The sequence below is a fragment of the Bubalus bubalis genome, chromosome 1 (genome assembly GCF_019923935.1).
Source record: "Bubalus bubalis isolate 160015118507 breed Murrah chromosome 1, NDDB_SH_1, whole genome shotgun sequence".
Classification (NCBI taxonomy): domain Eukaryota; kingdom Metazoa; phylum Chordata; class Mammalia; order Artiodactyla; family Bovidae; genus Bubalus; species Bubalus bubalis.
Genome location: NC_059157.1, coordinates 8,380,073 through 8,393,149, shown reverse-complemented (window position 1 = coordinate 8,393,149; position 13,077 = coordinate 8,380,073). Strand labels below are relative to the sequence as shown.

The window sequence follows — 13,077 nt, the reverse complement described above, 5'->3', positions numbered from 1 at the left end:
TTCTCACACAAGACGTCAGTCTGTACCATTCCCGGCGCTGCACAGTTCCATCACTCGGTTTAGGCGATGCGTTTGATGTGAAGGTATCCTTTTCTCTTCACTAAGTCATCTGTGGGATAGTACTTTGGAACTGGACGAATATCCTCAACCGTCCAGCATCTATTGATGAATTCTGCCTGACGCAGTTCTTGGTGGCTCCAAAGCGGGGATTTTCTGTTTCTGTCATTTCTTGTACGTTTATGAGTTGGAATTCTTCTCTAAAGGAGAGCTGTCCCTCATCCGCCTCTTCTCTCCCTTTGGATTACTCCTCCAGTGTCGTCTTTAAGTCATGCCACTTACCCTTGGGGACCTATGTTTCTCATCGTTAAGATGAGGTGACCAAAGGCCACAATCTTGAATTTCAGTCACTCTGAGACGGAATCCCCTCACAGGCCTGTCAGGTGTCCGCCGGAGAAAGACGCGGCAGGGGGCGACCCCTCCGCGGGTAAAGGTCGCTAGTGGGCTCCGCACCTTCTCGCGAGAGCGGGCCCCTCAGGGGATAAAGGCGCGGGCTCCGCGCCTGCGCGCTCACGTCCACCCTGTCTGCCCCCGCGCGCCGGCCTCCGCGGCGCGCGCGCGCACTCGGACAGTTGGAGGTGTTGGGCCGCCTCAGGCTCGCGGCGCGCGCCCCCGGCGCGACTCTCCGGCGCAGCCGCGGCGCGGGGTTCGGGGCTCGGGGCGCGCAGGCGCCGCGGGCGTGGGGCCGCGCAGGCGCGGACGGCGTTGGTCCGAAGAAGACCTTCAGCGGTGCCCTGGCGGAGCGGACAAGCCCCTCCTAGCGGAGCGGACGGGCCCTCCGGTCGGAGGTGAGGCGAGCCGGGGCCGCGGGGCTGGCGGGCGGGCGGCCGTCCGGCAGGGACCCGCGGGAGGCGGCTAACGGAGGCAGGGCCGCCGAACGGGGCGCGGGCCCGCGGGTGGGTGCAGCGGGAACCGGCCCCTCCGGGGACGGGTGGGCCGCGCCGCCACCTGCGCCTCGGCCCGGCCGGTCCCCGGGAGGCTGGCTTCGAGGGAAGGCGGGTCCGGGAACCCCCGAGCCCCGCCTTCCTCTTCGGCCTCGGCATCCAGCATCAGGGGGCCCCTCTACTCCCTGCCCCTGACGGGAGGGTGCTGGACGTCCAGCTGACGGGGGCGAGGCGAGCTGGCTGCCCGACGGTGATGCTGTTGTAGCCGCCGCTCCCCCACCCCCGACCCCGGCACCTCCCCTCGCTCCCCGCCCCCGCCTGCGGCTCCTGCAGCCCGGGGGCGCCGTGCACGTCCATGGACCAGTGCATTGGCAGAGCCGCAGCAATGTGTTGGAACGTGACGTGTCTGGGGCTTCTCGAGTTTTTGCTTGCTCATACCAGCAGTGCATTTCCCATCGGGATCGTGGGCCTGGAAAAGAAAGCTTGAACTGGGCGCAGTTGAGGCTAGACGACCCCCCAACCCCCACGCGACTTTTGTAGTGTCTAGCAAGTGCTTTTGAAAAAGAAGCGAAATGCTAAAAGACTGTGATGGGTCCCTAGATGGAGGTTTCTGAACACTTAAGTGTATCTTTCCTTTTTTTTTTTTTTTAAAGCAAACTATAAAGCCTTAACGTTTTTAATATTTGAGTACGTAGTCTCTAGTTTTTATACTTCACCTCCCAAATTATGGGCTTCAGGCAGAATTTCAACAGGTACCACCGTCGTTTGTGATCATAAAGAGTAATATCAGATTGCAGTTGGCAATGTGTAAAAAGTCTCAAATTGATGGTTGGGACACAAAGGACTTGTAAACTAATTGCTCTGGAAAAGAACTTTGAAACCTTGTGGCCTAGAACAAAGTTTTATTATGGTATGACTCAGTACATTTATCTTCTTCATCTTTACTCTTTCCACTTTATATATGTTCTTAAACTCTGTTCTCTTAACATATCCTAATGTCTGTCATATTGGACAGGTTTAGGTTAAGGAACACATTTTAAATGAATTCACAGTGAAGATGTGCACCATAACGTGTGTGTTGTGTTCGGGTGTGGTGGAATAGGCGGAAACTTATTAGCAGGAGGCCAGACTAAGAGCTCTGCTAAATAGAAATAAATAAGTTTGAACGTGTGGGTGGTTGAGGCATCGGAATTGCAAGGGCGCGCTGGTGCTCTGGATTTTACTGGGGTAGTAATGGGGTCAACAGGGGCTTCCCAGGTGGCTCAGTGGTAAAGAATCCACCTGGCAAGGCAGGAAACGCAGGAGAGGCCAGATCAGTCCCTGGGTGGGGAAGATCCTGGAGGAGGAAATGGCAACCCACTCCAGTATTCTTGCCTGGAGAATCCCATAGACAGAGGAGCCTGACAACTTAGCATGCACAGTGGGGCTAATGGGGTTGCTTGAGGTGCTCCAGCGTGACTTGAGGATGCTGCTGGAAGAGATTTCCTATTGTGCAGAAAGGGCAAAGGGATGGTATATTCAGCAGTGTTGATTGGCCTCAGAATTGTGAAGTGAGGGTCATGTTGGCAGTAGAGAAGCTGACTGAATCCTCAGGCAAGATGGAGTGAAGCACCTAGCTAGGGTTTTTGAAGACTAACTTTTAGAGTGTATACCGATTGTTGGTAAGCAGATTACTGCAGGTAGGATCTATCCTCTATCTGGTTAATAGGTTAGATTATAGCAGTGTATTTTAAGAAGAGTTTTGAGAGAGGGTGTATTCTGGATGAATACACTTCAATTAGTGTGGTAATTCTTAAGAACTGAATTTCAGAGTGGCGAAAATGTTAGCCCTGAAGATGTTTAATTGCATCTGCTTTACAGATCCTCAGAAAATTTACTTTGTCATCTTATACAGCTCTCTGGCTTTACAACTGCTCAAGACATGTTTTACTAATGCACATTTTTGCATTCTTTTAAAAAGTGAAAGTCCAGTTTAACGGAACATCTGCTTCAGCGTTCAAGAAATTTCTCTTCTTTGAAATGCAATCAGAAGATGACCTCCATTGAATCTCATGAGAAACATCGTTTCATTCTCCAGGTTTCTGGGAAGCTCTTTTTAAAGGAGCAGTGCTTTCTCTGCACTTTGCTTGCCTTAGGGGTTAAGCATTAATGATGCAAAGCAAGAAACCCTGTATACCTCATCTTACAGAACTGAGCACTGGAACGGTGAATAAGCACTAAATATTATCTCTCCCCTTGTCCTTATTTTCCTTTCTAAGATATGTGTAACACACCGACTTACTGTGACCTAGGAAAGGCTGCCAAAGATGTCTTCAACAAAGGATATGGTAAGTATGCTATTGTAAATTGCCAGTGTGGGGTAAGCATTCATACTGCATGCCTAAGATAGGGGAGATACCGTGCTCAGTAAAATGAGGTTAAGTCAACATTAATCTATTTCACAAGATTTAAGGGGATAACTGTTAGCAGGTTACTAGACTTCTTTTTTTAGAGGTGGAGTGCCACAAGCGTTAAAAGCCATTGCATACATAAACACATATTTGCATATTTAATGTTATCTGTGGGGTGAAATAGTATAAATCTGTAATATATGTGTGCCTCCTTTGGTTAGCTCTGGGGACAGTTAAAGCATGGAGTGTGTTTTTCCTCCTCCAAATAATGGCAGTGTTTTCATGAGCATGAAAACCCAGCTTTTGACTTCTTTGGAGGAACATACAGTGTTTGAAACCAAGTAGGCATTTAGTTTTGGTTTTAAAAATTTAGTCTTGAAATTTTTAAGTTTTTGTGCTGTACACATTTGATTTTTTTATTAACTAGTGACGTTAATTATGTATTTTAAGCTTGTATATATGTATAATTTCTAATAATTTTGGTTCTTAAAATAGTGCATTTTTCTTTTATCCATAGGTTTTTTTAACTTATATTTTAGAAATATGTCTTTATTATTTTGGCTTTAAAAATTACGCTTAATTTTTGTTAGCATTTTGTTGTAATTTTTGGTTACAATTCAGTTTTTGTTAGAATTTTGTTATAATTCAGTTTCTTGTGGAACTTTCACCTAACAGGAATACTGACTATTTTCCATATGAAATGTACTAGGGACTATTTTCATAATTTCTAAATTGCAAAGACTGGAGTGCATGTCACATTTTGTACATCACTTATTTTTGTGTGTGTCTCTAGGATTTGGCATGGTCAAAATAGATCTGAGAACCAAGTCATGTAGTGGAGTGGTAAGTACTCAATATTCTGTTAATAGATGTAGCATAATTAAAGGAACCTGTTTGAAAATCATTGTTTAGTCAAGTTACTTGAAACAGGATACCTTTGGTGCTACGCTCTCTTTCCTACAGCTTTGTCCTCCTCTCAGATTTCAGAGAGCCACTCAGCCACTTGAGCCCAAGGACAATCAAGTTGAATTTGGGGGGAGATCTTTGTTTGTCATTTATAAAAGTATTCTGAGTCTTAGTCTCAGAAGATATAGAATACATGTGTATACATATGTATGTTTGTGTGTATATATATTTTTTTATGCCGCATTTTTATACTTTTGTGAATATGTATGTGTACACTAAAATCTTTGCTTCCTTTTTATTGGGTTCATGCAAATTTTGTTGCCCTTTTACAAAAACAAACTAACTTTAGTCTCTGTCCCATCATGATTAGTTGAAACAAATGTAGAAATACATGCAGAACGTTAGTCAACTTTTATTAATGTTCATAAACTTTTTTTCCCTGGAAGTTAAGAAATAAAGGATATATCACCATATTATCAGAGCATCACTAACCAGAGCTTTTAATAAGTTTCAGCAAATAGATCAAGTTTACATTCACCTTATTCTCTGATTTCTCCATATTGGCTGCATCTTTTTTTCTTTGGTATTTGCCTATTCAAACCAGTGCAAATTTTATTTCTGGATATAACGATTTAATTAGAAGGGCAAAAAGCATGTGGAGTATTTATGGTGCTTTGTCTCACTCTTCGTCTAATCCTGGTTTGTCACTATTCTTTCCCTGGGTTTTCTAGTAGTAAATAAATATTTATGCGACTACCCTCCTAAGATGGGATTTTATTATGTAGTCTATTAAAACAGAAAAATCACACTCATTTTAATTAGTATTTCACATTTGCTTAAGGTAGTTTTGTGTTGAGAAAATCAACAACTAAAATTTTATCTCCCTTTCATGCTGCTGTTGTCTGTGAATATTCATTCAGATGGTAAGAAAAACAGTGTATTTGTGTGCTTTGTCTTTTGGCTGTTTTTATTCTTTAGTATTGATTTAGGAAAAATTTCATCCCTTGCTCCAGATTGCCGAGATCATATCTTGTTATTTGTATGATATGCCATTTATAACAGTAACATTTCCATGATTGTTTTGTTGCATACTAGCACGACAGCAGAACTGTAGATGTTATGTGCATGTTATAAATATATTTTGCACTGTTTGAGCTAATTATGAAATTAAACAAAAATTGAAGTAATTGTGAACCTGGAACTCAGCTTAGGAAAATTATAGCCTTGTGTTTGAGATTTGGACCTCTGGTATTTTAGATTTTTGACAGAGCTTCAGACGAAGAAATAGTGATCATAAGAAAGGAATACAGACTAAATACGCTTCTACCTTAATTTTTTGCACCAAAATTAAGGTTTATATTTGCTATACTTACAAGTTTATAAAAGGTAAATGTGAAAAATAAAACACTCGGTAGCTGGATCTACTAAAAGAAAGTGATGTGAGTCGTTAAAACATGACTAGCATTTTGTTTTTTGCCAAGGCCTTGCCCTAAGTGTGCAGTGTGATAGTCTCTTTGAAAACTTGCTGTGCCGTGTAGATAAACAGATCACAGTTTCCCAGTTGTGTCATCAGCCTATAGAACGCGAGTTAGGGGGCAGAGCGTTTGGTGGAGGAAGGATTCATATTGCAGGTGGTAAAGCAACTGGGGCGGAGTTGCTGCGTTTCATGACTGTTGGCAGTATTTCAGAGATGGGCTTTAAAAGCAGGGCCAGTCAGCAGTGTGGTTTCCTTGACAGTTCCTAGACTGTCAGTGACAGGTGCTGACTGTTTGCTTCCCCCTAGAAGGAGATGTATTTCTAATTGCTTACTGTCATATGACTGAGGGACACCTAACTAGGGAGGAGGATTTCTTTTGAGCCATTCATAGTAACTGTTTGACAGAGGAGAGGGAGGGAGAGGGATAACTCACAACATTGCATTTTGTAATGAAAAATGGATAGATACTTTGAAATATTGACATTGTTTACAGATCTGAAAATCTTACAGATAGTTTTGTGGGCAAAAGCAATACATTTTTCGTAACAGTGTGAATGTACTTAATGCCAGTGTCCTGTACACATAAAAATGGTTAAGTGTATTTCACCACAATGAAAATTTTAAAGTTTTTAATGCAGTGAAGTTATGGCCCTATTAAAAGGAGGGAATCTAAAACTTCCATTGTTTGGGGATTTTTTAAAGACTTTAAAATTAACTAATAGTTCAAAAGTTCTGATAAAGAATAAAGTCTTTTTCATGTCATGAAGTAAATGTTTAAGATTCGATATTTTTGTCTTTTTAGGAAAGGCATTTTCAGTAAAGATATTTTTCTTTTAAAAGATAGAGTTTGGGATTCCTATTTAGTAAAAGGGTATATGGAACAGAAATATCAGTAAGAGAGGTGGAGTAATGTGAAGTTTGCAAAACTGGTTAAAATGTCTAGAGATTAGAAGGAAAGAAGGAGAGCAGGAAGTAAGTTGCTGCAGAGTAGGGTTGTGGTAGAAAGTCAGTTGTATTGGTTTCTGCTGCATTGAATACTGTTTTCTGGAATGAATATTTTCTATTTGGTGAGCTGATTTTAACTATTTTTTCTTACCAGGAATTTTCTACTTCTGGTCATGCTTACACTGATACAGGGAAAGCATCAGGCAACCTAGAGACCAAATACAAGATCTGTAACTATGGACTGACCTTCACGCAGAAGTGGAACACAGACAATACTCTTGGGACAGAAATCTCTTGGGAGAATAAGGTACGAGAGTGTTGGAAGTTATTTGTAGGGTGAACTTGATCTTGGGGATGAGCTGATGAACAGACTGTGTCATCAGTGTGTCCACAGTGTATATGTTGTCCAAATATAATCTGAGTGAAGTCTTGCACTGTCTAGTTGCCGTATTTTTTTCTCTGCACGTGGCCTTCTCTGGTATGTTTTATGTTTCTATAAAGTAAGATTTTGTTGGTGAGTACATAATTATGACATCTTTTGTTCTGACCAGTTCTACTTACTGTTAAACAGTTGGGCGTCTCCTGAGCAGACCAAGCTATTTGTAGTGATTTAATTTTGCTTTTGTAAACATTGCAAAACTGACTCCACAGAAAAATGGTGCTAAAAATTCTTTAATGTTTTCAAAGAGAAACTCTTTCAGCAGATGCTTGTTAAGTGCCTGCTACATTCAGGGCACTAGTTTTTGAGGTATGTCTGTATGCACATTATCATAGATAGATAATGCAACTGTATAGCTGAATAAGTTACTTAGGTTGGTTTGTTAACTGTCCAATTACCATAATAATTTCGAAAGAGTATCACGATTATTTTGTCGCATTGGGATTTTGTTGTTTTGTACTCTTAATTTATGTCACCCATTTTTTGGTGAGAATCGTGATGAAGACTGGGGTGAGGGGAGAGGGATGGGGGTGGGAAAAGGAAGAAGAGGCAATTTATGAAATAATCTAATGTTTGTCTTTCTTTAATGACTTCCTTATTAGCGAATAAGTTAGAGAAAACTTTAGAATTGGTTTCTCAAGTCAAGAAAAGAATTGAAAAATGCTAATTGTTAAATTTAAATCTTTATTTTTCAGTTGGCTGAAGGGTTGAAACTGACTCTTGATACCATATTTGTACCGAACACAGGGTAATTATCCCAACCCCGTTTTCTGAAATGGTCTTGTTTCTTGAAGGGATGGAAAGGTTAGGAGGAGGGGGCTGCGGGAGGAGCTCAGAAGGGGAGGCAAGCAGAGACCTGTGTGTGCAGGAGACGGGGAGGAAGACCGCCGGAGGCAGGGGCTGGTTTTCATTTGAAATCTGGGCAGATGAACAAGAACTTGTAAATCTAATTCAAAGAGGCACATTGTGGGAAAAATGTAGGAGCGAGAAGGGTCTGAGACTAGATGTTTTTAAGCTATCCCGAAGATTCTTGGATGTGAGGTCTTGCTGGGAAGTTAACATCTTGAGAAAAGTGTGTTGTCTCCTGGCAGCAGAATGTGTAAAGAGCGGTTCTGCTCACTTGATTTCTTAGCCTTTGTAAATCCCCCAGCTTCTCTGGCTCAGTGTTTTCATCTGAAAAGCGGGGATTTTGTTGTTTCCTGCCTGCCTGTCTCTACAGGAGCGGCGCTCGGTGGGGCGTGGTCCTCCTGAGCCGTGCGGCAGGCTCACCCCTCCTTGAGTCACTTCAGAAGTGTACACTTCTATCCCACATTGTCCAGGGAGACAACACTGACCTGAGGAAAATAAACATGCTTACCAAAAAATAAAGTACATTTATCTCTGTGACAGGTTAATAATCTAAAATTGTGTTGGGTGTTACCTTTTGTACCATTTGGAAACTTAAAATTTAAAGGAATTTGGTTTCTTGTATGTCTGTATACATATGCATTCAGGTTATTGATTTGGTACTGAAATATCTTGCACCTTTTTATACTTACGCTTTTATGAAGTTAATCATGAAATACCCTATCATCTGAACTTAGAGAATAGGTAAAAAATAGTATATATATTTCAAATCCTAGCAAAATTACATTTGTAGAGCTAAGTCATTTGAAACATTGTCTATTTGTGCCTTCTACCAAAATAATATTTACATTAGGGGAGAAAAGGGATCTTACTCTCAAGATTCCTAGACCGCAGTAAAAGCTCATGTTGTTTTTGTTTGTTTTACAGAAAGAAGAGTGGGAAATTGAAGGCCTCATATAAACGGGATTGTTTCAGTCTTGGCAGTAATGTTGATATAGATTTTTCAGGACCAACCATCTATGGCTGGGCTGTGTTGGCCTTTGAAGGTTGGCTTGCTGGCTATCAGATGAGTTTTGACACAGCCAAATCCAAACTGTCACAGAATAATTTCGCCCTGGGTTACAAGGCCGCGGACTTCCAGCTGCACACTCATGTGTGAGTGTTCCAAGTTCGGAGTTGCTCCTTCAGTGCCGGCGCAGCCGCCCAGAAGGATGGTAGCCGTTAGCATGTTGCGCAGATCGGCAGGGGGTGGTGCTTGCATGGAATGATGCCGCGGTGGACACCCGGCCTTGCTGTGCTGGCCTCGAAGTCAGGCTTGGTGCCCTTGGCGCAGGTGCTCGCTGCTGGTCTCCGAGCCTGGAATGGAGAGAGCGAGGGCAAGGATTCCCTTTGATAAGAGGGGTCCTTTGGAGAGGTGTTGCTGCTTCCTCTGGTTCCCTGCTCATCTCGGCTGTTTCTGGAAGCAGGTCTCTTGGATCAGGAATAACCCCTTGATTGATCGGAGAGTCCTGGAGCAGCGCCAGTGTAATTCTATGGAGGTGTTCAGGGACCCTGGTGTGACCCCAGGGACCTGTGTTGTGTTCAGAAGTAGCAAGGTCCCCAGAGCAGTCCTGGATTCAAGTCTGTGGGCCGCACTCTGTTGGTTACATGAATTTGAACTTGAAACTGTTATTTCATGTCTTGGCCTACTGGGCACGACCAGTGTCCCAGAAAGAGAAGGATTAGCTCTTTGTTTTTGAAGTGTTGCAGATTGCCGTCCACTAGACACTCTAATCCACTTATGATGACTAAAGTCACTTGTGGTGTAGACAGAGGCATTGAAATTGGTGAAAGTATTATCAGGAGAGCCATCAGAGCTCAGGGGCTGAGCTCTGAGATGCTCTGAAACAGTACCCTGGGTCATGCCTGGTAGCTGTTGCATGGAAGGCGCTTTCTTATGCTAAGATTGTGTTTTGAATGAAATCCAGAATTGACATGTACTACTTTATATGTTTTTTCACAGAATCTTTGTAGAACTCTATTTTGAAGTTTCTAAGTACTATGAACAACTGAGAGACATACAGATCATATTTACTTGGTGTCAGCCTTTGTGCCTAGTCAAATGCTGTTTAAGAAATTTATATCATGTGGGGGAGCCAAGTAAATGAATCAGATGTTACTGTGCTTTAATTATGTGGTTATAAATTATATAACTTTTATTTGACAGTCATTTATGCTAGAAGTTTACTGAAATCTGTAGTTATAAAACAAGACCCTGATTTAGATAGTCTTGGAATTTGTTTCCATATTGTAACAAACTAGATACTTAACGAGGTTTTCTTGTGCCCTGAAAACAGGAATGATGGCACTGAGTTTGGAGGGTCCATCTACCAGAAGGTGAATGAGAAGATTGAAACGTCGATAAACCTCGCGTGGACAGCTGGCAGTAACAACACCCGCTTCGGCATCGCTGCTAAGTACAAGCTGGACTGCAGAACTTCTCTCTCTGTAAGGATGTGGACACGTGATGTGCTCGTGGTTTGCGTGTTCTTTATTAATTTTGAGCTGGTCACTGTGTAGTGAGAGGAGCATCTCCCTGAAGTCAGGAAACATGGGTTTCAATCCTGGTTCCTCCCGTATTTGTTGTTTGATCTTCTCAAGTCATTTTATCTCTTGGCCTCAAAATTTTCTTATCTATAGATTCCTGGGTTTCAATCAGTTTTTCTGTTGCCGTTAGTGAAAGTCTCTCAGTCATGTCTGATTCTTTGCGACCCCAAGGACCATACAATCCGTAGACTTCTCCAGGCAAGAAAACTGGAGTGGGCAGCCTTTCCCTTCTCCAGGGGATCTTCCCAACCCAGGGATCGAACCCAGGTCTCCCGCATGGCAGGCGGGAGTCGTTACCAGCTGAGCCACAAGGGAAGCCCAAGAATACTGGACTGGGTAGCCTATCCCTTCTTCAGCGGATCTTCCTGACCCAGGAATCGAACTGGGGTCTCCTGCATTGCAGGCGGATTCTTTACCAACTGAGCTATTAGGGAAGCCCAATTGCCATTAGTAATTCTTGTTAATAATGCTAATTGAGCTCTTAAATTTCAGGTCCTGTGCTAAGACTTTGTATGTATTATCTCATGTATTCCTCACAACTGCTCTTGTTCGGTGAATAATGTTGCCCTCCTCCCCCATTTTACAGACAAGGGAGCTGAGACTTAGAGCGGTCAGGTAGCTGCCCAGGGTCACTCAGTAAGAGGTAGCATCAGGGTTTGATCCCAGATCGTTCTGTCACTAGAATTCATTCTCTTAGCCCTGTCAGAGGTCATAAAACTGGTATCTCAGAGGAATCCAGCACACAGGGAGGGACGTTTGGCCACACGGTGTTTTAACATTCTGCTCGAGGCCTTTAAGCTGCATGCTCAAGGTCCCCTCTGTCCCTACTAGTCCTACTGACTTCTTAAAAGATTTATTAATTTAGCTTTCAGTTTCAGTAATTCTGGATTGGTCCTAAGGTGTTTCAGGTTTGGAAATCTGATGCATGAAGTGGTTGTGTTGGCCTTGCATATTACAAAATTGATTTTCTGTTTCTGTTTCATCTCTTTATCTTAGGCTAAAGTAAACAATGCCAGCCTGATTGGACTGGGTTACACTCAGACCCTTCGACCAGGTGAGTAATAGAATGAATGACAGTGGGCTTGGAGTAGGTGAGTGAGGAATAATGAAAATTACAGACAACCTGTAGTCACTTTAGGGAAGTTCAGACAATTGTGTAACATTTGGTTGTTTGAAGTAAAACAGATTCATTGCTTTTGTTTTAAAATACGTGCATGTATTTCTAATTATAACTTGGTTCCTCTGGCTTGTGAGTTTGGTTGATCACTCATTATTCTTATGTCTGAACTCCAAGTAGAGTGTGTCCTGACTGCTTTACAGATGAGGTGGTTATGGATCCCTAGTGTTAAGTTAGTAATAGCTGTAATCTCTCTGCCAGCTGAACCCATGCCGCTGACTCCACCCATGGTTTCTAGGAAACACAGAATCTGATTGTGATGCTTGTTACAAGTAATTGTGATCTTCTTCTTCTCAGGAGTGAAACTGACCCTGTCAGCTCTAATCGATGGAAAGAACTTCAATGCAGGAGGGCACAAGGTCGGTCTGGGATTTGAACTAGAAGCTTAATGTGGTTTTGAATAAAGCATCAGCTTTGTCCCTGGAGGTGAAGAGAAATGAACCCACTATGTTTTGGCCTTAAAATTCTTCTGTGAAATTTCAAAAGTGTGAACTTTTTATTCTTCCAAAGAATTGTACTCCTGCCCACACTGAAGCTTAGGTACTGAGTCCACCCTAAGGGAGGTGCTTGAAGGCTTCCCGGAAGCTGTCATGTTCGTGCCACATTTCAGTTCAGTTCCGCAGTGTTATTTTCAGTGTGTTCCTCAGCGACGGTGTAGTGTCATGTTCAGAGGAGATGACCCGACCCTCCAGTTGTCCATTGCGTCCTGCATGTCCCACACACCACTTTTTCATGACCTTGTAATATATTGGTCTCTGTATGGTAGTAGAATCTTTGGTTTTGCATCAGAGTAAAATAAACCCATCACATTTGGAACATAAACCGACTGGACTTGCCGGTGCTGGGTGCTCGTGCTTGGTGTGACCGACTCTGCAGGGAGGAGCGCTCGCAGGCGGGCTCTGGTCTGAACGGGTCTGTGCTCCTGCCCGTCGCCGCCACTTGTGTCGGCCTCCCTGCTGCTGCTGCTGGTCTGTGTCAGGCCGAGCCTCGTCCTGCTGGGCGGGGGCACGTCTGCTGGGCTCCTCGCTGCCAGTTGCAGTGAGAGAGTCTGTCCTCCTGGTAGTTCTGTAAAGTCGCTGGGGAGGAGCAAGAGTGTCAGTGGATGGAGAGGGGGCAGCGGGGAAATGCTGCCGGGGCGAGGCTGGAGCAGGGGGCGCACCCAAGGCCCCCCGGGTCTCGGGACAAGGCTTTTGATCTAGAAAAATGATGCCCAGAGGATGGAAATAGCGGTTCAGAAGAGGAATGAGGAGACGGGATATCTTCAGGGCTTACTGGTATATTGTCTTTCTAAAAGTAGAACTCCAGGAAAAAAAAAACTTGAACACCGTGTGCTGGTTGCAGCAGGTTCAGTCCGTGTAGTGGTAAGGAAA

At 43.5% G+C, this 13,077-nt stretch overlaps 1 protein-coding gene across 2 annotated transcripts; it reads left to right on the top strand.

Annotated features, from left to right (window-relative positions):
• The first annotated feature begins 679 nt into the window (after nucleotides 1-679).
• VDAC3 (voltage dependent anion channel 3) lies at nucleotides 680-12,529 on the top strand. 2 transcript variants are annotated; one of them, XM_025277105.2, is made up of 10 exons: nucleotides 680-845; nucleotides 3,200-3,268; nucleotides 4,125-4,174; nucleotides 5,158-5,160; nucleotides 6,814-6,966; nucleotides 7,794-7,846; nucleotides 8,872-9,099; nucleotides 10,281-10,431; nucleotides 11,527-11,584; nucleotides 12,005-12,529. In XM_025277105.2, exons 2-10 carry the CDS (start codon nucleotides 3,202-3,204, stop codon nucleotides 12,094-12,096), a joined length of 855 nt encoding a protein of 284 aa, XP_025132890.1. In that variant the 5' UTR covers nucleotides 680-845; nucleotides 3,200-3,201; the 3' UTR covers nucleotides 12,097-12,529. The 2 variants fall into 2 exon arrangements, with proteins under 2 accessions (XP_025132890.1, XP_025132976.1); XM_025277191.2 differs by lacking the exon at nucleotides 5,158-5,160 and having other exon boundaries at nucleotides 684-845.
• The last annotated feature ends 548 nt before the right edge of the window (nucleotides 12,530-13,077 follow it).